The sequence below is a fragment of the Bacillus rossius genome, chromosome 1, assembly GCF_032445375.1.
Source record: "Bacillus rossius redtenbacheri isolate Brsri chromosome 1, Brsri_v3, whole genome shotgun sequence".
Lineage (NCBI taxonomy): Eukaryota > Metazoa > Arthropoda > Insecta > Phasmatodea > Bacillidae > Bacillus > Bacillus rossius.
Genome location: NC_086330.1, coordinates 368,133,232 through 368,156,809, shown reverse-complemented (window position 1 = coordinate 368,156,809; position 23,578 = coordinate 368,133,232). Strand labels below are relative to the sequence as shown.

General features: G+C 37.7%; 1 protein-coding gene across 1 annotated transcript; it reads right to left on the bottom strand.

Annotated features, from left to right (window-relative positions):
• Positions 1 to 6,920: 6,920 nt before the first annotated feature.
• On the bottom strand, positions 6,921 to 22,868 carry LOC134528407 (nuclear transcription factor Y subunit gamma). Its single transcript, XM_063362006.1, has 8 exons — positions 22,646 to 22,868; positions 19,850 to 19,985; positions 18,172 to 18,357; positions 16,739 to 16,873; positions 14,297 to 14,464; positions 12,970 to 13,212; positions 10,389 to 10,520; positions 6,921 to 7,552 (listed from the first exon to the last, which is right to left on the bottom strand). The coding sequence occupies exons 1-8, from the start codon at positions 22,666 to 22,668 to the stop codon at positions 7,496 to 7,498; spliced, it is 1,080 nt and encodes a 359-aa protein (XP_063218076.1). The 5' UTR covers positions 22,669 to 22,868; the 3' UTR covers positions 6,921 to 7,495.
• Between the last annotated feature and the right edge of the window lie 710 nt (positions 22,869 to 23,578).

Genomic DNA, 23,578 nt, shown 5'->3' with positions numbered 1-23,578 from the left:
CAATATTTCCTCACTTTAAATGATTCTTGTGATGGGAGAGATTTATTTGAAATATTTTTTTTGTATATAGGCCATTGCTGTTACACTGTATGCCATAAGAAAATTTAATAATGTAAAAAAAATGAATATGCATTCATTTTTTTTGTCCATCATTGCTCCAATATTCACAACTACATACTCATGCCACAAGAGCCCATTTTTGACATGTGTGTTTTCAACTCAGATTTGCACTTAAGTCTCTTTTACTTCCAAAATATTAAATTTTGTAAACTTAAAATTGGTGTATTTTATATAATTTATTTAACCTTGTCACATGAAAATACATTAATTTTCTTAGATTTATAAATTATGTATTGCAATTGTAAAATCATCCATAAGTTGCATTGAGATTCCACTTTACACTCATAAGTGTGCTTTTGAGATGTCTTTTCAAGGAACTGCTTTAATGTAAGTTTTCCCCCTTCATGTACATAATTATTTCATTATCTCGAGAAGTTTAAAATAGATATTCTGCTGAATTAATTATGGTTAAAAAAAATTCATGGCTTGATAGTTGACATACATACTCGGTGCCACATAATTGATCAGTTATCAGTGAATTTATAGAAGAAAAAATAAATTGTGTGTATGTAGAATGCTTGACAAATAATTTAGTGCCTTTATTAGGTAGTTGGTTATATTATCTGTTATGTGACCAACTGTACATACTGAAGTCTTGCTTATATATTTTTATTTGAATAAGTTCATATCATTAAAGCTGTATAAATACTGTATATTTAAGTGTAAATACTAAATGCTAAATAGTAAATACAATAACCTTAGCAGGAGAGACAGTGTACTAGAAAGAACATATGGAAGTATATATGGAATGACAATACTTTGAATACCACAATACTTACTGTAATGAGACATTGAAGTTATAAGAAAATAAAGTCTAAAATGATTAATAATCATGGTATTAATATGCATTTGAGTCATGTATATTTATGTATTGAGTTGTCATTATTTAAAGTCTTGCGACAATGTTGTAGTTTGTGTCAAGATCTCAAAGTGAAAGTTTGGTGCTATGTAGAAGTCGCAGCGACTGAATTGAATACCTCGATATCATACGTAAGAAATTTACAAGTTTGAGGAAACTTCAAGCTATTGATTATAGGAGAGTTAAAAAGGGAGGAGTTTAAGAAAGTTTAAGAGTTAAATTCTCAATAGTTGCTGTGAACATTAATCAGAAGGTGGTGAGTTTGTCTCCTGGTAGCTGTGTTGTAGACTTACTGAATATAACACTCTCTCCACCACAAATAAACATACATCAGTGATTGGCCAGGGACCTTGTAACCATTCTTGGGAGTGTATCTTTTTCAACTGAAAACAGAAACAATTCATATCATGATGTATTGCTGTGGGAAAATAATGTGTAATTTATTGTGGACAGTGAAACTTTTTTTAATTCTTTATTAAGGACTGGAAGAAAATGATACAAATGTTAATGTAGAAAAAGCTATAAAGAGAAGAGAAATGTACAGTAAAACCTTGTTGTTACCACCTCTCACGGTTCCTGGCAATAGGGTCTTCTCTTAATACACATTTTGGACTGATTGACCCATCCGTCACCCTTACACACATCAAAATATGCCTGTTTTGCACCAAGTCCGTGTTCAGTCATCTCTGACACGAAATTGACGAGTTTTAAAAATTAAACCCCAATTTTATTTTAGCAGCAGATTTCTCTTCCAGAAAGAAAAAAAAATTGGACCACCTACTACTGAATGTAAACACAGCACAACTTAATATTTTAATTAGCGCCAAGTCCATTTGACACTGATTTCCAAAGGAAAATGTTAATTCATTAGACGTGGGCCAAAACTATAAACCACTCCAGAGAGGTCAAGAAGGTTAATCATCGTGACATTCTTTGTTATCGCTCATGCGAGAAGGGGAATGCAGTGCAGTGCTTGGGTAAAAGAGGCACTCTTTCTTTTGTGCTGTCAAGAAAAATATTACCGGAGGTAGTTAGAAACTAAGGGTGGTTGGGGGGGGGAAGGTTAATGTGCATCAAGATTGCAGCTATGTATGTCCACTCGACGGTGAAGAGTATCAACAAGGGGGAGGGGGTGTCGCATGCAGCAAACTGCGTTCGCCACAAGAAACTTGACACAAGGTGCTTTGAAAATTTTTTTCAACTTTCTAACAAATGTGTCACGGTTCCTCTAAAAGGGGTCGTAATAGAGAGGTGGTTGTAATAAACAGTTTTTTACTGCAATTTATTCTGCATATCACAGTAGAAACATCCATACTACACAGGCATGTTTCACTGCTTTTGCGGTACCTACTCTACTTTGCAAATGTACTAAAAATATTATTGTTTACCAACTGTAACAGTAAGAAAAGCTATATTGGTTTGAGAAACCACAAAACCTTTTAGTAAAATGCAGGTGTGTAAATGCATTACCATTAAATATGACTGCAACTGCAAGAAATTATACAATCTGGGAATGTAAAAATGTGGTTCTGCTGTATGTAGTAAAATTTCTTCTTCTAGTCAAGTTAAGTTGCTTTGGACTCTGTAAAGTTATGTTAAAACATTGAAATGAGCATCCAGATAAATGATAGTTGTATATTATGATTTTTGTGTGTGTATATTTTGTTATTAATGTCTTAAGATAAACTGAATATTTTACTTGTTTGTGTGCATATGTGAAAACTAATAAAAGTATTTTCTAAAATAATATGATTGATGTATGACCTGTGGTTTGTGATAAAGTAAATACATCTGAACTGTAGCAAAGTTCACAACTTAACTATGTAGTTGACTTAAGTGTTCATAGGGTTCAAGGTCAAGGAGGATTTGAGTGCGAGACAAAAAATAATGCCTCTGCTGGGCGGTGTCTCACGCTCAACCTATTATAATAGATTTGTGTAAGCCAAGAAATGTGACGTCTCGGTTCTCAGTCTTTAGCTACAGCAGTTCTCAGCAATTCAACTGGCACAAAGAACTGTAAACATAATCCAGGTTCCACGGAAATCTTTTCCTGTAAAAGCTAAAAAAAATACAATAAACTTATGCTGTAAACATGATAATGTGATGGCGGCGACGCAGATATTTCTGACCAATCACCTTCGACTTATCTATGACATCAACGGATGCGACTGAGTTCCCATAGCTGAAAACTGTTCAAATGGATGTCCGAATTTTGTTTCCGAAAGATGGTGCATTGGTAATTCTATAATTATTCTTGTATTTTTAAGGGTTTGTTTACTAAACTTATCTGTGAAATCTTTAGCATGATTTTTACTCACAGTAAATTTAAATTGAATGTTAAATTTGAACAAAGCAAATTTCTTTCAAACGAAAAGATTAGAAAAATCTGCAAGCATGGATGGCTGTCATAATTTTTGAGAAACAGTTCGTATACATTTTTGGTTGTGGGTAAAAACCGTATGTTCACAATAACGCAATATTTTACTGTCGCATCATCTTCGCATCGTGCTGCTGTGATTCTGGCATGAAGGTACAAGCTGATATCGTGACCCACTGGGCATGTGTGTTTCTAGCTTCCCTTTAATCGTGAATTAGGTGCTATATGCACACTGTGTGACATGTCACAGTAAAGGTATGTACCAAGTAATGTTTGAAAATTGCCAGCAACGTAGTCTACCCCCTGCCTTTCTTACACTCCCTTTACAGTAGCCAGCAGATTCTGAACCCTTTTGTTTTTGACGTGACGTTTAATAAATCGAATGCCGGCTGATGCACGAAAAAGCGTCTTGTAACGCACATTGTCCTGTTACGCTGTGTCCCTTTACGCTCATTGTACGCTTGCGCCGCATCTATCTCTCTTCCACTCGATTGGAACAACCATCGATTTGACTTTTTCGAGGCACATTAAACTTGAAACACTCCCATTCGTTTCCTACTTTTCCTATCATCAACCTATCCTTAACAGAATAACACAGATTGGAAGAAGTTAAATAGCAAACATGTATAAAAGTTATAGTTAAAATAATCTCTTCGTTAAAGTAATAAACATATTTGAATTAATGAGTGCAAATTAAATTAAATTTATCAATTAAATTGTAGATTTAATTTCACTCCTTCTTTGTATCCATACAAAATAGTGATAATTCAATAAAAATGATTCAATTTTATTCATAAAAGTATGCAATCATTTCATCAAAGTGACGTCACGTTGAACTATCGTCCGTAAACCAACTTTACAGACAACCAATTTTTTTGTGAATGTTTAATGAAGAGAGATAGATGGTCACTAAAATTAGATCTGTGGGGGGAGGGGGGGGAACCCCCTGGCTCATACCATGATTTAGAACTGTCTGCTCTTTTACAGCCAAGACTGTATCATTCTGTAAAGTGAAATGTCATTAATCATGGTGAATTTCATCTTTTATCACCATAGAAAATTAAAACACGTGAATTAATGGTAAGCATCATTGTGTTGAGCAATTGCTTCAACAATTCGATGTGATAAAATGTGTACATAAATCAATGCTATATTAATGAAAGTGAACACAAAATCTGCTACTAAAACATACAATATTCTTCTGCAATGTTCTTTAGTTCAGGAGAAAGTTTTGAATATAAAATATAATAATAAAAATTTCTTGATGTAAGTTTTTGGACATACGCCATTGCTAAGAACTTTTTCTGTTGAAGAAAAACTAAAAACTAAAATAAAGAAATAAATAAATAAAAATACCCAAAAAAGACAAAAAACACACAAAATTAAGCAAACTATTGCTGTTGTCAACAAGTATATGAACACCACAAAATATTCCGTAACAGGAATATGGTCAACAAACAAATAAAAAAATGTACTAAGAGAATGAAAAAAAAAAACCCACAAATGATGACAACAAAAATATTGAACCCAAAATAATTCAGCACAAAAGTTGAAACGAGACAAAAACACGACAAAACGAAAAGACAAACGAACACAATAGTTTTACCAAAACAGAAACAAGCGACGTTTCAGGAACTGCTATCTGCTCCCGTCCTCAGGCAGAGACGCACATGGTACGGAAACACAGGTGCGACAGAAGGGGCTGGAAAATGAGGGTATTTATCAGAGAAAGGGCTACATCTTGCTCAGCCAATGGCAGACAAGCTGTCTCCCCATTGGCTGTGCACCATGGAGTTAAAGCGGATTGGTTATGGTAGGTTGAGTATTGGCTATTGTTTTGTGCTGCAGGGATGTTTCTCTCTTTATCAAAGGGAGCCCCTAACACTACATCATGTGTGTATCCTCTTCCAACAGACCTCTGTTAACTCGATCACTTGCAATTTCATTGGTGTGCTGTTATGCCATATTAGTTTTTTTTTTTTTTTTTTACTGTTCACCCAATCTTTTGTTAACATATATTTACATTTTTGAAGCAATTTTTTTTGGGTGTGCATTAATTAAATATCCACCCAACAAAAATTGTTGTTTACAGTCAAACCTCAATAATACAAACCTGAAGGGACCATAACTTTTGTCACACTGCAATAATGAAGTTTGTATTAATCAAACTATTGCAAAATTTAATCACAATTTTTACATAATTTCTAAATCAAATTTAAATAAAGTTAAATCATGCACACAATTTTCTACTGCACCAAATTTACTTTTTACAGGGATTGTAAAATACAATTTTTGGATGGCTACACCTGTGGCTAAAAAAAAAATATTTTCTACTTTATAACGCTTTAAAGGATTTAAGCCATTAGAATAAAGTAAATGTACAGAAATAACCTACAAAAAACATACTACCATAATTTTGAAAGAATAAAATTTATAAGTTTTTTCCCCCCCAACCTACGGGGAACCAAAGCAATGGCATAAGTATTATATTAGTTGAAGCTTCACACTGTTTCTTTACATTAGTCTGGGCTATTTGTATTAACCATCCTTCACTTCATGTAATTGTTCACCCTTGGAACAAAATCAACTTTGTACTTCATAATTAGTATTAAAAAATTTATTTAGCACGATTTCTCCCATGTAATTCATAGGGACTGTGTGTGAAAACACTTTGTACTGATGAGAGTTTTGCATTATCATGGTTTTTATTAATGAGGTTTCACTGTATACACATTATATTACTAGATATTGCTGCAGTTGGTACAGTGATGCTCTAGCAATTTAGAGATGTGAAGCAACTGTGCTACTAGGCACCAGGTGACTTTTTGTGGTCAGATCACGCTAAACTAGACCACTGGTGAGTCACATTGAAATTATATAGACCAGAACTAAAACTAAAAATTGGAAAAAAAGTATAACCAACATATCTCTTCTATATAAAAAAATTTTTCTATGTTTTGATCATAATCATTCTGGACATGGTATTGTCTAGATAGTTATGGTTTTATTTTCAGCTATCGTTATTTCAATTCTTTTTCTCCATTTAACAGAAAATCACATGCAAAGTTGGACATTTAATTATTTAAAAAATAATTTTTTTCCATCAACAATAGAGTACAAGGGATTACAAAGGAAAAAAAAAAAGCTGGCACTCAAGATAAGTACTAGGGCCTGTTCCAAAATGGAAACTACCATGGGAGTGCAACATATTTAAGTTTTTCTATCCATTTCCTGCTTTCGCAATGCATACAAACAAGTAAATAGCAACCAGTGAAATTGAATATCAAGAATATGAAACATTAATGTAACTGAAATTTTTTTTTGACCTATGCGAACATAAAACAGACTGGATTTACTTATATAATTAAAAATAAATCACAAAGTAATGATAGTACACTGGTCAATCAAAGGTATTCTTGTGCTTGAAAAAAAATTGTCTTGTTTGTCATCTGCATGTGTCGTGTCCACAGCTAAAGTCCTTGGCTGTTAGTGGGCATGTGACATAATAAATAAATAAATAAATAAATAAATAAATAAATAAATAAATAAAACAAAACAGAAGAGTTGGGCATTGTCCGTTAATCCGTATAATTGTTTGTTCATATCCACACCACTATGTACGTATAATTTGTTTCATGATTTATGTATCCTATAGTGATCTGTTTCCACAGCTGTGTCATTGTAGCATGGGCCCAAAGAATGCTATTAATGGTGAAAAAATTATAGTAAGTTACATAAAAGTTAGGGTGTTGAAACTGACCAAGACTTGCATCAAAGCAAATTTTTTTCATTGATAACTTAATAAATTAACACAATTTTGACAATCTACAATAATGAGGTTCCTTCTTTTTTTTTTTTTTTTTAAATATGTTTGGAGTTAAAAGCTGGAAAATAAATAAGAAAAGAACCATATATTAAAATAAATACACACTTACATGACACCCACTGTGATGAATTATCGCACTGCAAAGGCAAAACATTTATCCAACACCACACGTGTATTGCTGGGTGCGTCCGGGGAGTGCCCAGTGGCAGGGACCTCAATCCTCGACAGCGGTGTATCCGATGGCGTTTGCGTCGACCAATGGCTCGGCTGCGCTCGCAGCCCTCTCTCTTCACGAGATCACGTCCGAGCACGGTCACAGCTGCGCGCCTGACTGCGCACTCAGTGGGTCGTCCGCCGACAGACTCACCGCCTGCAATCGCGACACCAGCAACACTGTTCACCAAGACTCCCACATATAATATACTGACTCACTGACTGATTCTATAACGCTGTAAGATAGCGCCTACCCTGCTGCGAGAAGTCTGCAGGTAGCCGCATTCTGCATGTAGCCACATTTGTAGTTTTACACATACACTTTAATATTATTTTTAAATTTGTGTTAAGAAGTGCATTTGAATTTTTTACCCAAACAAAAATATATTGCTAGAAGTAAAAAAAAAAGCTTTTTTTAATATTGTGAGTTTTTAATCATTCTTTACTTTTTAATTTTAATAATTAACTTCATACAGTAAGTAAATATTAAATTTATCCCTGAAAACCAATTTTGATTACATAAATTTGTTGTTATAATTAATTAAAGATTATTGAATGTAGTTTTTCAAGATAGTTGTCCATGGGTAAATTAACACTTATCAACTCTAACAAATACTTGCACAAATAATTAAAAAGAAAATACAAGTGCTCCCAGATCACATTGCCAGCTTGTATCTTTGGTGAGCTGTCTTATCTCATGAGAACATGCTTGGTGACTTAAGATCGTTAAAGATGATGGTTAGAACTGACATCGTCCGGGCCTGCAGCCCCTTTTAAGTCCGATATGCTACCGCCCAAACACCACCCACCCTCCATTCAAACCTCCCGCCAACCCGTGCGTACGTGTGCGTGCGTGTGTGTTCGCCCGGCAAGAGGGCGCTGTCGAGCCAGTGCGCCGCACCCCTAAAATATAACTAAATGTAATTGTGTAATTTGTTTTAATGTTTCCCAAGTGCAACGTGACGGCAGATCAGCCGGGAGGGTTTTATGTACTTTTAATTAAAATAGTGTAGTAAAATATAAGAGCGTTTCCGGACATTCCCGAGGAAAGCCGAAGCCAGACAATAATTAAATATAATTCTTAACAATTGTAATTTGTACTATTCTTTTTCATTATCCAGAAAATGTCACGTAATTTTTAAATCATTCTTGTCATGTACTTTAGTTTCCCGTGGCACGAATGCATAAATATCTTTAACGGCAATTGTTTCGGCGGGAGGACGCCATGTTAGTCGAGCCGAGCCATGAGCTCAGCTGTCTTCCGCCATCAACGACCGAGAGCAGACGCTTCAGCACTCCGGGGACCTCACCGCTTGTTTTCACCGCTAAGTAATTCTGTCTGACTTTAATTCTTTCCAAATCGTTTTCTTTAAGTCCTCAGAGCTACTATCAGTCGGGGGACTGTTTATTTAATTATTTTACGGCCAGTCTCGGCCTTTTTTCCATGTAATACGTAATTTGAGATGTGACCACGTGGCAGGTCACTACATCTAAACCGATTCGTGCCGCGGACGTTTTATACAGTTTCAATCGTGTACGTGTGTGAGTGGAGTTAACCGAATAAAACAGGTGTGTAAATCTAATGTATTATTTTATTATTTTAAATCTGTATGACGTGGAGTGTGACGGCGTGTGGGACGCCTAAGAGCCCACTGCGTAGAGAATAGCGTGCCCGACGCTGAGAGCGGGCAGGGATTAATGCTAGGTGTTTTCAAGGGGGAATATCACGTCTCACATGGGCGACGTCACGCCCTGAGTTAGGAGTCTCACCGGGTCCACGTGCCGCACCACGTGGTGGCGCCCACTAACATATCACCTAAAAGCCGTCCGAACGACCCCCGCTTACAACAGAACCAAGCTAGTAAATATAACTATGTTTAGATTGTACAATATTCTGTAATTGTAGCAAATATCACATCAAGTGCAGATATGATCAAAACCAGCTAAAATAGGCTTTCGTCAATGAGATACGATATGTAATTCACACTAATTTGAATATGGACTTTATTACAATTGTTTTTCAACCATTATTACATTATTACTTAATTCTGTAATATTAATTTTTTTATTTCTCAACTGACAAACAGAATTGGAGAAATTTTGTATTGTATTATGTAAAACAGTAGTTTTCAATAGCTAACTAAATTTTACATAAATCACTTAAAAGTTGTTTCATTTGCAATCATATTTAGCTTGTAACTTTTTTTTATGTTGATTTGACAACTGCTGAAGAATTTTCAGTGAGGCGTAAATAACAATGTTTTTACTTGCACTAGGCTTATAAAAGGATTTCAGGGCGTATGTCCTGTTCCAGGTCATTATCTTATTTTTACGTTCAACTTTTCACGTCAACACAGTTAAACTTGTAGACTTTTTTGGTGTAAAGGAAGTTCTGGTTTAAAATTCCTTCAGAAAAATTTATTTAATGTTATCCAACCTTGCAAAAATCATAAAATTTTTAATGATTTTAAAAGGCCAGTTAAATTAAATAATTTTTTTTCTGAAAGAAATTAAACCAGCTGGTAAAATTGACTCTAAACCTAAAAAGTTCCTGTTTTATATTCCATTTCATTATCTTTATCCATATGGCACAATTATGTTACAAATGCAACTGTGCCTGCTAATTATGCAAAAAGTATGCACTATATATATTTTTTTTCCGTTTCGTGAAAGTCCAGCCGCTGGAAAAGTCTGCAAGTTTTAAACGTGCGGAACATAAATATAAAATAATGGCTTGGAACGGGACGTGCACCCTTAAAACTTTTGTATTTTCTTTATTTATTTTCATACACTAGCCACATACATTCACAGCTCTTGTTTGCCATCATGCCTACTGTCTACCCTCTACAGTCCTGCCAACCTGGTCCTCCTTACAGTCTCTCTGCACAGTCATTTTCCCTACACTTATACACTACAAAAACGAGCGCAACAAGAAGTTGCAACATCGAGGGTCGGAAGTGCTAAACGTCGACGCTCGTGGAATGCTCCGGCACCTGTATGATCTGCGCCTGGGGCGTGGTCTGCTGTATCGCCTGGATGGGGGCCGTCTGGATGATGATGGGCTGGCCCGAGTTGCTCTGCACCTGCATGCGGATCAGCTGCAGCTGGGACTGCGTCAGGTGGATCTGCGCAAGCGTGCACACGGGCGGTCACGTCGTCAGGGTTGCGCATTCACTGCTTTCTAACAAAACCAAAATGAAACAACAGAAGGAAAACATCTGTGAAAATTAAATAAACAAACATTTTTCATTAGGGTTACTTACCTCTAAATGAAAATTGTTCTCAGGATTGTGAAAATTATTTTTTCTTATGGAATGTAAAATAAAACCAATATAACATAATTTCACTTAAATATAGAATATTCATTAAATTATATTGTTACGATTTCCCTGCGGGTTCGTAAAGGATAGCCCTATTAAAGATTTTTATCACACACAGTTTTATTTATTACCACTACTTGTCACTTACAAATAATCTTCTAAATTAGCAAATAATTAATTACACTTAAAGAAATGTCAATTCCCCAGTCACTCGTTCCGCACACCTCGCTGGGCCGCACCTCTGGCGCAACTCTCGCCGCAGCACCCCTCTTGGGTCTCCGCCGCGGGACTCCGTCGCCGCACTCCGCCGCCGCCAACGACACTTGCCTTCGCCGAGGATCCGCTCGACTCCTCGCTCGCAACTTCGTTCGGGACTCCGCCGCGCCCGCGACTCTATCGCCCGGAAACTCCGCCGCGGAAGAACTCACTCAGTCTCCGACTCAGACTGACTCGAAGGTCGGCCCAACCTCCTTATATAGCCCTTGGGTTCCCGTCCAGAACAATCGGGCATGTCTCTGAGATATCGCGCGACCTTCGCCGTCGAAATGTCCAGAAACGCGTCGTGAGTCCTGTCGAAGGACGCGGCGGCTGCTCAAAGAACGCCGATAAACGCAACAAGCATCGGGTTCCCACAAAACGCACCGATAAACATGTCTGAGTCCTTTCATTCCGCAGTGCGGCCTCTTTTAAGTAACTCGATCTGAGGCAGGTGCGCGCTGCGATGGTCAGGATGTCGCGAGATAGAATGACACGAGATACCAGGGAGAGGATGCGGGTGGAAGGGGGCGCAGACCGACCGAACGAGCGCGGTGACGCCAAGCACTGCAGCCAAGCGCGATCGTAACAATATAATACTGATAGAGATGAACAAAAGCAGGCCTGTTTTGGACAGCTGCCATTCTGATCACTATTAAAACCTCGAAAATAAAAGTTTTTAAAAATATAATAATAATGTAACATTAAAAAAAATCTTCTATTATTTTTGTTTACAATGCTTCACAAACATACGCTACTATAACACAACAAGATCGCGAACTGCATTTCTTGTTAAGCAGAACGATAACTGTGGCTGCCACTTTCGACGACGTGACTGCGATGCATATAGTGCGTGGACACGGCCCAGAGAGCTCCAGAGTCCACGCGCACCGCTCTTTCAGAGTTCTGTCGCGTGTGTAACAGCTCTCAGGCGGACACGATCCTGCCATCCTGCCTGCTGACCCTCTGGAGAAAAGGCTACCATCGAGACTCCACTCTCACGTGAACAGGCACCTTTACTTTGATACAGTATTTGCATCCAAGAAAGTACACAGTAATCATGTGCACGGTCACCTGTTCGACAATTTAATCTAAATTTTTAAGATTTCATTAAAGATTCCCAACCCCCCCTCCCCTGGAAATAAACAGAATTCATTTATGAATTTATGATGAACACTTGAAGCTCTTCAAACATTTCTCATGTAACACATGTTCAATGCTTGCGAGAATCAATCATCTTGTACTGCCTCCACATTTCCTGAAATGCTACAGCTGCAGGTTCCGTCACCTCGGCTCTGTCACAATACAAATGAAGCACAGCAGGTGACCAACTTTCACACAGCCAGGGAATTTAATGCAAAATGTGCTCTGGAAAAGTATGTGGCTTAAACGAGTGGAGGAATCACAGGCACATTAGAATCCCAAACCTTAGCATGTTAACCTTAGTCTTATTACCCATGATACCTCTCAAAGTATGTCTACTTGGGCTGTACACCTGGTTTCTTATGCATCACCCTGGTCACAGATAATTAGAGAGAGCTGCATTTCGTGGAGACGTCCCTTGCCAAGACATTTTTTCGAAACACCAGATTTTTAAATCCACGGTGGTTACTTCCAGGAAAATCATACATATTCAGTAGTGGATCAACTGCATCCAGGGGCGTAGCCAGGAAGGGGTTTTAGGGGTTTAATCCCCCCCCCCCTCCCTTAGCACCAAATCTTTATTTAAATTTCTTATTCATCACTCAAACAAATTTCATATTAAAAATTAATAAAATTATTTTCCCGGGGGAGGACCACCCCCCCCCCCCCCACCTTTAATACGGAGGGCCATGCTTCTTAACACCCCCCATACACCCATACACAAATCCTGGCTATGCCACTGACTGCATCTAACTGGCCCGGTCAGACGCGGAAACAGAGCTTCTCCCGCCGGCCGGGGCCCACAAGACTCCCCCCAGGAAGCGCAGACGGGGCGGGGGGCGCGAAGGAAGGGTACCGGTATCTGCTGTATCTCGCCATTGGCCGTGACGATCTGCTGCACGATCTGGATGCCGCCCTGCTGCGCGGCGGGCGCGGGCGCCTGCGCTGGCTGCTGGAGCTGGATCACCTGCGCCGTCGCCTGCTGCTGCTGCTGCTGCTGCTGCTGCTGCTGCTGCTGCTGCTGCTGCTGCTGCTGCAGGGGCTGCGCCGTCACGATGGATGTGGTCGCCACCGTGGCCGGCGACGTGCTCGCCGGCGCCTGCACGCACAGTGCCCCTGCTTTATCACCGCAGCACCCATAACCCCATAAGAAGCAGAAGCACTAGCTTCTCCAGCCATTTTTGCAAGTGTACGTAATCCGGATGACAATACAATATCATCCTGACTATAACCTGAAGAGATGAGGCCGGGGCATTGTATTGTGGCAAATTTTCCCGGGAGTAGTCTGCCCTGCTTCCCCCCTTCCCTTTCCCAAAAGGTCAACCCACAAAATTGTGAAAAATTTCCAAAATCAAGCCACCATCAGCATGAGTCTAGTCCAGTTTGAACGCCACTCCACGCCTTTAGGGACAAGGCCTCCTCACTATGATTTTAAGTATAGATTTTTAAAAACATAAGTTTAAAAAAAATAATTCTGAAGACTGTAAACATCTCTGTGGCCACAAATGCAAACGTGATCTCTGCGAATCGCATGTCTTGGTTGTAAGCTTTCCTACAAATTCTATTAATAATGGACTTGAAATTTTTTTTTTCCCCCATTACAGCAAACACAAGCATTAATTAATATATGGGCTACGGGGATTTTCCCCTCTCGCCGGCCCAGCGTGATTACACATAGGACAGTTGATGAAAGTTGATTCCATCGTGGGGAGAAGTGGATCTACGGTTGGGAACCTGCAGAAATCTGGTGGAACTGGGAAGGTAAGTGTTTATTTCATCCTTCACAGAAGTTTCCTTTGGTTCACACTTCGCATCATTCATGATGTCGTCGTAAAGTGCCCACATTCCACGACTCGCTGATGGTGCTGCCGTTTGCTTTATTTGGACATCGGGTAACTCAGGCTCTCAGCAGTTGGTTTTTTGTCGCTTCTTCAATTAAGTACGTAATTTTGTGCCACTTCAACACGCTTTTGGTTTGACAAAACACACGTGGCTTTTCAGTCGAGGGATCAAGAAGTGTTGCTGCTGCAAACAGAAATTCTTGCTCCACTTCTGCATACCTTAAGTTCAATGAAGAATTCCTGAGCCATTGGGTGCTACGTGTGCTGTCAACAATGGGTATTGCCTCTGATGCTGTCACAGTTGCAGGACTAGCAGCAGGTGGGACTGCGAGGGTGGCACACCTGCTCGACGGGCGACGGGGCGACGCTCACAGTCTGCACCTGGCCGGTGGCCGGCTGCACTATCTGGATGGTGGGCAGCGCCGCCTGAGCCACCGCGCCGGCGCCCTGCTGCGACGTCTGCTGCAGCGCCGCCTGGTGCTGCTGCGCCAGTTGGAAGTAGTAGTGCACCTGCGACACGCCACTCCACTTCACTTCACTGCACTTCACTCCGACCACCCGACACCCGAGCAACGTGACGGACAGCCTGCTATCAAACAACCTTCTGCAAACTGAAGGACCAAATATAAATACTACTTATATAGTTTCCGCACACATTAGACAATAAATTATCAAGTATTAAAGGATAGTTGTACTATTATAAAGTGCATTTTTTATTACCTATGCGAATTCATGGAAGTTCATTTCCTAAAAAAAATTATAAATATATTATAATTCTATTAAAAATAGATCCCTTGTAAGAAATTATCAATTCAATGGACTGAGCTATGTATTAAATAATATTATAGTAATAAAATGTATTCATATATTTGCTTAAAGCACAATTTGTATGATCCAGTAATCTGTAATTTAAAAAAAAAAAATCTGTGCACTGCTAAGATTTGTACAACGTTCCTTCAGCTTATTAACAGTGCACCATAACCACTGTGCTATGAAGTCTAGCATAAGATTAAAAGGAGAAAATGTGTTAAAAATTGTTGTAATACCAGTATCATTAGGTTTTTTTTTTTAAATTTAAAATTACTCTTTACTATGACTACTTTAATTTACAAAATATATTCCAGGGTACGTTCACTATCACACAGTTTTATTTGGCACACCAATACGTTTGGTATGTCTCCTAATTTTTATAAATTGACTATATATGGGTTTTTGTTAATACACTTGAGTCCTTCATCTTTCTGTGAAAATTTTGTTGCATGGTGCGCACACATCGTAAAAATTCACTCTCATAATTTTTTTCGAAAAGCGCCTAAGAAAGTATAACTTCAAAAAGGTTAAGAAGCACCGGTCTAGATGGTTGGATACAAAAATCATAATTAAACACGATTTAAACTTTTTAATGAGATAGTTCTCTTTATATTTGAATTTTAAAAGAAAATATATTGTCACACCATAATCCCGGGAATAGTGAACTTTCAGAACGTCAACGTTTACACACAGAAATTTAAGCAATGCTTTGGCTTGAGAAAAGAAAAGTGAGCATTTTTTAGGTTGGTTTTTATTGTATTGTTTTAGTAGTTTATTAAGTAAATTTTTTGAATTATTCACTAAAACAAATTTTAAATCGTACATATAAATCACTCATGTAAAAGTTCGCATGAAAGAAATGCTCACACAAACACTTGTACAAACAGAAATTAAATATATACTACTTGGAAAACATTCTTGCCGCTTTTGTGTTATACGCGTGTCGAGATATAATGGGAAGGATATACATTATTGTAGCCCACTAAGGATTAAAAAAAAAAATTACTTCCAAAATAATATCTGTGTAACTATGTAGTTAGGCTGCTATAATTTTTTTACTGTCTTAAACTTTTTTTTTAATCCTGGAAGGGAGGGGTTCGGACTCCACAGAACTCCCGACTACGTCTCTGAACTATACGGTCATTAATAATTGCATGAAGGGCAAAATGATGAACGAGAGCATCAATTGAAATGCACTGGCGTTACATAGGAGCACCCAGGGAAAACCTAATGACTCCCAGCAATGCCCACCATGTTTCCCACTTGTGTACGACCCGTGCTTGACCCTCTGGGAATCAACCCAGGTCACTATGGTGGGAGGAGATGTGTCTCTACCACAACTTGCCAAATTTCACACCATTACTAGTTATTTTTCAATAATTTACTTTCAAAAACTGAAGATTTTAATGTTCTAGTTATTTTCAGTGGTATAAAATTGTTTTCGCACTCTTTCCAGAGACAAAAAACACTGGGAATGCATTAAAAATTAAAAACCTTGGGGTCTGAAAGAAGTTTTCCAAAATAGTAATCGTTCATTATGCATAAAAATTACGTTATTTTAAAAAGTGATAGCGAGCTAGATCACTAGCAAATTATGAAACTGCATAATGGCTTTTAAATAGATTTCTGGTACGGATGACATTTGCAGACAATAAAAATTTTACTTTTCATATTTTTTATTAATAAAATAATATCTAACAAAAATCAATTAAACTATTTAAATTTCATACTCTTGTTTCCTTACATTGTTTAGACCAAGATTTTCCAAAAAATATTTTCATTAACTTTAGCGGAGTAAAAAACAGAAAGAAAAAATGCTACTTGATACATGACTAAAATTAAAAATCAGGTAAAATTAGTTTTTTTCCCTTCCTCCCATGTTTGAAATTGAATTTCAGTGTTGTGTGATGGTCTATTTCAACTTCATCACAGGCGACCACAAATATGCACTGTGCAACATTCCACAATCTTCACCTGGTCAGCGTTCATGGATGTCCGGGAGTTGGGGTCGTCCCTGCTCTTGCTGGGCTTGATCTCGTCCCGGGGCACAATGTCGATCAAGAAGTCAAACTGGTCAAACTTCGTGATGGCCATAGCTATGTCATTTCTCTGGGAGGAACAAAAAAATTGGTTGTCTGTACAGTCGGTTTACGAATGATAGTTTAACGTGACAACGTCGTAACAAAACATTGATGAAATGATTGCATACTTTTATGAATAAAATTGAGTCATTTTTTATTGAATCATCACTATTTTGTATGGATACAAAGAAGGAGTGAAATGAAATCTACAATTAAATTGATAAATTTACTTTTATTTGCACTCATTAATTCAAATATGTTTATTACTTTAACGAAGAGATTATTTTAACTATAACTTTTATACATATGTATTTGCTATTTAACTTCTTCCAATCTGTGTTATTCTGTTAAGGATAGGACGATGATAGGAAAAGTAGGAAACGAATGGAAGTGTTTCAAGTTTAATGTGCCTAGAAAAAGTCAAATCGATGATTGTTCCAATCGAGTGGAAGAGAGATAGATGCGGCGCAAGCGTACAATGAGCGTAATGGGACAATGTGCATAACGGGACACTTTTTCGTGCGTGCAGCCGGCGTTCATTGATTTATTAGATGTTGTAATGTCAAAAATAAATATCAGTACTGACATTTATTCCAAATACAACTTTCTTATAACCTTTTAACTTCTAAGATAATTTATTACCTAATTAAGTTAGTAAGCTGATTATAAAAAAAAAGTTTTAAAATAATTACATTGATTGATCATCAATATCAAAAATAAAAGTGGCTACAGGATACACAAGTAAATAACTTCGGAAAACAGAACACTACTGATGTAATTTTTAAAATCGTTTCAAGAGGTTACACTAAAATCCAATTATAATTAACTTAACCTTAAAAATTTTATAATTCAAAGTAGTATGCAATTGATTTGAAAGGGTTTATGTTGAAATTAGAGTTGGCTTACAAACTTAAATCTTAATGAACAGCAACTCAATTCTAAAACTGGCACACACACACAGCTTAACCACAATTTGAACATGGAGCCTAACAGGCAAGTGATACAGTAATCACCATTTAAAAATTATTTTTAATATCTAGCCAAATTATTCAGTACAGAATTTGTATTACATTTTGTGGCTTGACACAGTATAGCGAAGGTCTAAGATATTCCAAACATGAGACTTGTTCAGCCTAGTGTTGCTATTGTAAATGACATTACAAAGTAGTGTCTATTATATATCTGGCAACGGAGCACACAGGAATAAGGACAGTTCTGATGGCAGAATGAGAGAATAAATGACCGTTAAATCAATACACACTGCCAACTAAGGATGAGACAAGCCACAGGAGTCAACACCCTCCCACGAGGCAGGGAGGTCCGTACCTGCAGCGTCCGGCGCTTGTTGTCCTCGGTGTGGATCCACGCCCGGAGCGTCAGCTCGTGGATGAAGATCTCGGCGGCCTTCGCGAACAGCATCGGCGCCTCGGCACTGATCATCTTCACGTCATCGTCCAGCTTCATTATCTTCTTGATGCGGGCCAACGGCAGAGCCTGGTTCTTCAGGTCCAACTGCCGGCCAAGCCACTCCATCACGCACGATCGTTATCCCGGAAAACATAGAGCCTTTGAGATAAGTTGTTCCTGTGCTTTCGTTACAAATCCGAATATTCTCAGTTAAAAATAACTTGGCTTATTTTGGTATTCATCACCTGATTCTATGACATTGTATAATAATCTGTACAGGTACGAGTTAGGCTGGTATTCCAAGACAAAAAAAAAATATGCTACACCTGTACCCTAACGGTATCCTAGTGCACAAAAGACAAGGCCAGTCCCTTGTTTTTAGGGAATGGATTTTGGTGTCATAACTTTTGCTGTTTGTTCTATTGCCTAAATTCCACGCATGCACAGAGCTCACTTTTTCGCTGCTTTCGTCCAGATGGCGGAACCGCACCTGGCGCCATTAACTCGTTGGAACCAGTTTCTAGCCTCGTGCAGGCCACCGTTTATGGAAACTGTTGCAGATTTGATTCCTTACTGGGATTCGGTTTGGACACGTTTGGGAAAACAGCCCGCGAATTAGGTTACGGTTGTATCCCAACAAGGCAGTGCTTATAGGCTACCTTACCCGAACATCCTGGAATATTGGCCTTAGACTCTCTCTCGAAATATATATATTATATATATATATACACACATATACACATACATACATATACACATACACAAATGAGTGACTATGTATGTACGTGTATGCAAGCGTGTACAAATATTTTTGACGGAGGATTTTTTTAAAATTACTATAAAAAACTTACGTATTAATTTATGTCAACTTCCAGATAAACTTTTCGTACGTGACCTTAAAATTAAATTTATTTAAACTGAATACAGTGCCAACATGAAAATTGGAAGACTGGATTAGGATCACAAAATGATGTCACTTGCAGGATAAGATAAACAAATAGGAAATATACAATAGCATTACGTATATTGTTTTGAATGCCCATGAACCTTGCATGCTGGCTCCTAGCAGTGCTGGGGAAACTGGTTTAACTGTAATGGTTTAGTCATGGTGCGCCAAGAAAGAAGTCCATTTGGTCTTTTTATTTCATTTTAGTTACAAATATTGCTACCCACATCTTACGAAAACACACACTTATTAAAAATAAAAGATAGCCTACGTCCATCTGGAATTATGTAGATTTATAACTGTGGAAATAATTTTTGAAACTGTTCCGGTAGTTTTCGAGTTTACTTCTTCCAAATAAACAAACAAACTCACACTGATTTCGCTTTATAATATTAGTATACAATTAATTAATATACAAATACAAGCTATAAGCTACTGTAGATAGTCAGTAGCCTCAACAAAAGAGTTCCATTGTTGGGTACGGCACTCTAAAAACATTAAATGTTTCAGTAATGGCAGTTCTTTGGCGTGGCACCAAAAGAACCTCAATTTAAGAGGCTGGTGATTTAAGAGATGTTAATGTCATTTTACGGTGTACGAGCAGGCCATATTTAGTGTCTCAAAAGCAGTAAGAGACAGTAAAATACTTACTGTTCTAATTTTCCGTATGTCGTCAGTAATTTTTGCCCAAAAGTTTGCCAGAGCTATCTGCGCCTCTGACTGTCCTTGGGCGTTGGTAGTTACAATTCCCGCTGCGTTAGAATCAGACTCCACTTCAGCCTCCGCTCTGTTCCGTTAACAAAAAAAATAACATTTGCACATTATACACACCACAGCAAATCTCTATTTTGACATCTACACTCTTACTCTGTCCAATGGGCCCTTGCACTGAACACACTTTTTCGTGAACTTTGAAAAGCGTAAAAATAAAATTTCACTGCAAAATTAAAAATACTTGTTGTTACACAGTTAGACACTCTCAGAAAAATTTCTAGTATCCTTTCACGGCTGTGTCTCATAAGCAATGTTGATTTTTTTTTTGTACTTTCTTTTATTTAAGGGCTATTTATTGAATTTTAACTGAATACTGTCGTGTAGGACGTGTGTAGTGGAGGGGTTGGTGGCACTGCGGGGGTCGGCTAGTTGGTGTTTGTGAAGTCGTTCGGTTGAGTGTGCTGATATCGGGTTCGGGAGTGGAAGGACTCACGGAAGATGTTGATCAGCGGGCGAAGCACTAACAGCATGTCAGGAAGGACACAATAAATACCTCCCTTGAATTTGTTGTTCTGCCACAAATATTTTGATGAGAGATTCACTTGTGTAATATCATGGGTGTACAAATCTGCACAAGTCTTTGTATTTATCATCATTTGAGCAACGTTTTACACCCATGATTTTATACTAAGTGAATATCTGTTGAAAATATTTGTGGGCAGAACAAAAAATGCAAGGGAAGAATCAAGTTAAAATTTTATAAATAGCCTTAAAAAAACAAAATGTAAAAAAAAAAAAAATTAAGCACAATGTGGGGACTTCAGCTTTTAAGAATAATCGCTTGCTTAGGCATGTACAGAGCTACGGAAGAAAACACGACGTCCCAAAACTGGTTAAGTTCTTCTGGGTTGTTTCTGAAAGCACGTATAAGACACTTTCCGGTCCTTTCTGGAGTTTCATTCCATCGTTTTGATTCTACGTCCTAGTATTGCTTCAAGGTGTAACTGCAAGGAGGATGGCATGGGCTACGGAATAGGCAATGGAGGGAACTCGCAGGGGGAGGCGAGACGGTGGATGTGGAGAAGGAAGACAGAGGCACTCTCAGTGAGGTCTGGGAGGGAGTGCAATAAGCCTGAAGGGAAGGTGGTAGAGGCTTGTCACCCAATTGCCATAACCAGTTAACGGCCTATGTTCAACACAAGTAAATGTGTGGACTCAGGCCTACGTCAACAATGTGTTAGCCTATATTACAATACAAAAAATAAATATGCTCATCACTGACTCACTGACTGACTCTGTATGAATAATTTTTTTTCATGAGCTTACAGTGTAACATTTTAATTGCTCTTTGCTAACCTGTTCCCCCCAGCACGCTGCCGAGTCTCTGGAGCAAAGGTAATATTTTGAATGATGTTTTTTTTAAATTTTAACACTGTTCGAAGATTGCTTAATTTCTGGGAGAGACTTCTTGGCTTGCATTGGGGTCATAGCGTCATATTTTTTACGGGACCGATAGTTTCAGCATTTTTTAGTGATAAAGTAGCGAGCTGTGGCTTAGTTTGTGACGTTTTGGCCGCTGATGAGTCTCAGTGTTATATGTGGAATATTTGTTGCATCAAAAGAGAATATATTCATCATTTTTCAACAGGTGCCTTAGACACTTGTCAAATAACTAGTATTATATTAATTCTTTAAAGAAAAAAACAGCATGGTTAAAAAATGCAAATGCTAACTGAAAATTGATTTGACTACAAAACTGTTTGGTATTTTTATTTTCCAACTTAAAAAATAAGGAACTATTGGTACAAATAGTCTATATGCCCAGTGTTATAGCCAGGGAGAAATCCATGGGGCATACAGCCCTTCCTTCCAGAATTAAAAAAAGAATCAGGCAGACAGAATAAAAAAATTATAAGCAACTTAGAAATTTTTTTTGGATGGATTATTGTAACTTTTAGTGGGCTACAATTATGTATTTCCTCACCATTATAGCCAACACGCCTCATACACAGAAGCGACAGGAATTTGTTTCCAAGTAGTATATATTTAAACATAAATAAATTATAATGGTTATACTGGACACTGTAGCCTACTTCACAAAATTCTGGCTACAGCCCTGGTATTTAATTTAATTTAGTTCATCACATAGATTAGTTTAGTTTTCGTGAGTACATGTTCACCCAAAGATACTGGACAAATTGTGTTATATATGTTAGGGTGCAGTCACAATTATATGTAGCACACTACATTCATTTTTATGGCAAAGGTTGAGAGATTCAATACTATCTGTCACTTTCACCCAGAGATGCAAATATTGTGAAAAAAGAGTACATTAACAAGCTGTTAAGTAGGAATTTATGGTCCTGTATGTCAAATATCATTGTCGAAATAATATTCTCACAGTTCAGTTCCCCCTAAATGATACATAATGCACAATGCATAGTCACATTGGGAAGGTAATAAAACGTCATAGGACTTTGTATGTTCGAGTTGCAACTCAGAAAATGTTTGCTCGCTTGTCACTAGTCATAAGTGTATCAAAATGATTACATTTAGTATTGGGTCAACTTAAAATTTGTTTTTACTATTGCAATTTAAAGTAAATTGTGTCTTTTGGGCTAAAAAAATTTTTTTTCATTGTTTAACTAAGCTGATCCAATGCAAAACCATTTACCTATATTTTAAAAATATTGAGCAAATACAAGTCACTAATGGAAGATAATATATACGTACGTGTTAAAAAATACAACTGACATTTCTGGTATACCAAGGCAAAAACGTAATCAAATGGAGGCAATTAGTAATAATGCCCCTCAATTATTAGTTTACACAATTCGCGCTTCTCACAGAAACCAATCACCGCGAATATTAGGCTTTTCTCCAATCACTAACCAAAATGGTCCAAACTACTACATGAATGGTCGAATCATAATATTAACGGGAAGGTATTTTTTCGGTCACTGCTGCCAACGGTACAAACTATTTTTCTCATGTCACGCTAAGTAGCGTCATAGAGGAGATATATACTCTGTGGTAGCGTTTGTAAACCCGCGCCATTTTATAACTAACTTTACAACCATTTTAAATTTTGTTCACTGCATATTTTACTATTCAAACGTTTTTGTTCAACTAAACAAGGATTATAAATGAATTAACAAACTTAAAAAATAAAAAAAACTTTTTAATGTGAAATACAATATGAAAAATACTCTTTGTGCAGAAAGCTACTATGTAAGTGCATGAAGTAACGGAAATAAGGAAGGCTGTGAATAAAGTTATTTGTTGGAACAAGAAAGCAATATGGAAGGCAGACTGGTAAAGGTACCTGAGGGTAACACTTTAGATTAACCTTGGGTAGAGCAACATGTGCAGCAAGTGGTAAAAATGAGATGAAGGGCTCTGGGACTGCTTGGAAGAACATTGAAAGGGACAGGAAGGCAGTTTTAGGCCAACCATATTTCATGTTGTACCACCGTATGCTGGAGTATATGGTGGCAGTGTGAGACCCACATATTTTTGACAGAACTGCGATAGTTGGAAAAGACACAACACAGACAGCTATATGGAAATGGTATAGGTGTGAAAGGGTCAAGGGGGGAAAGAGTGTGAGTTGAATAGGCCTTCCAGTATATAGTAATATATCTGGGATGGAGCAGCTTCATTTCG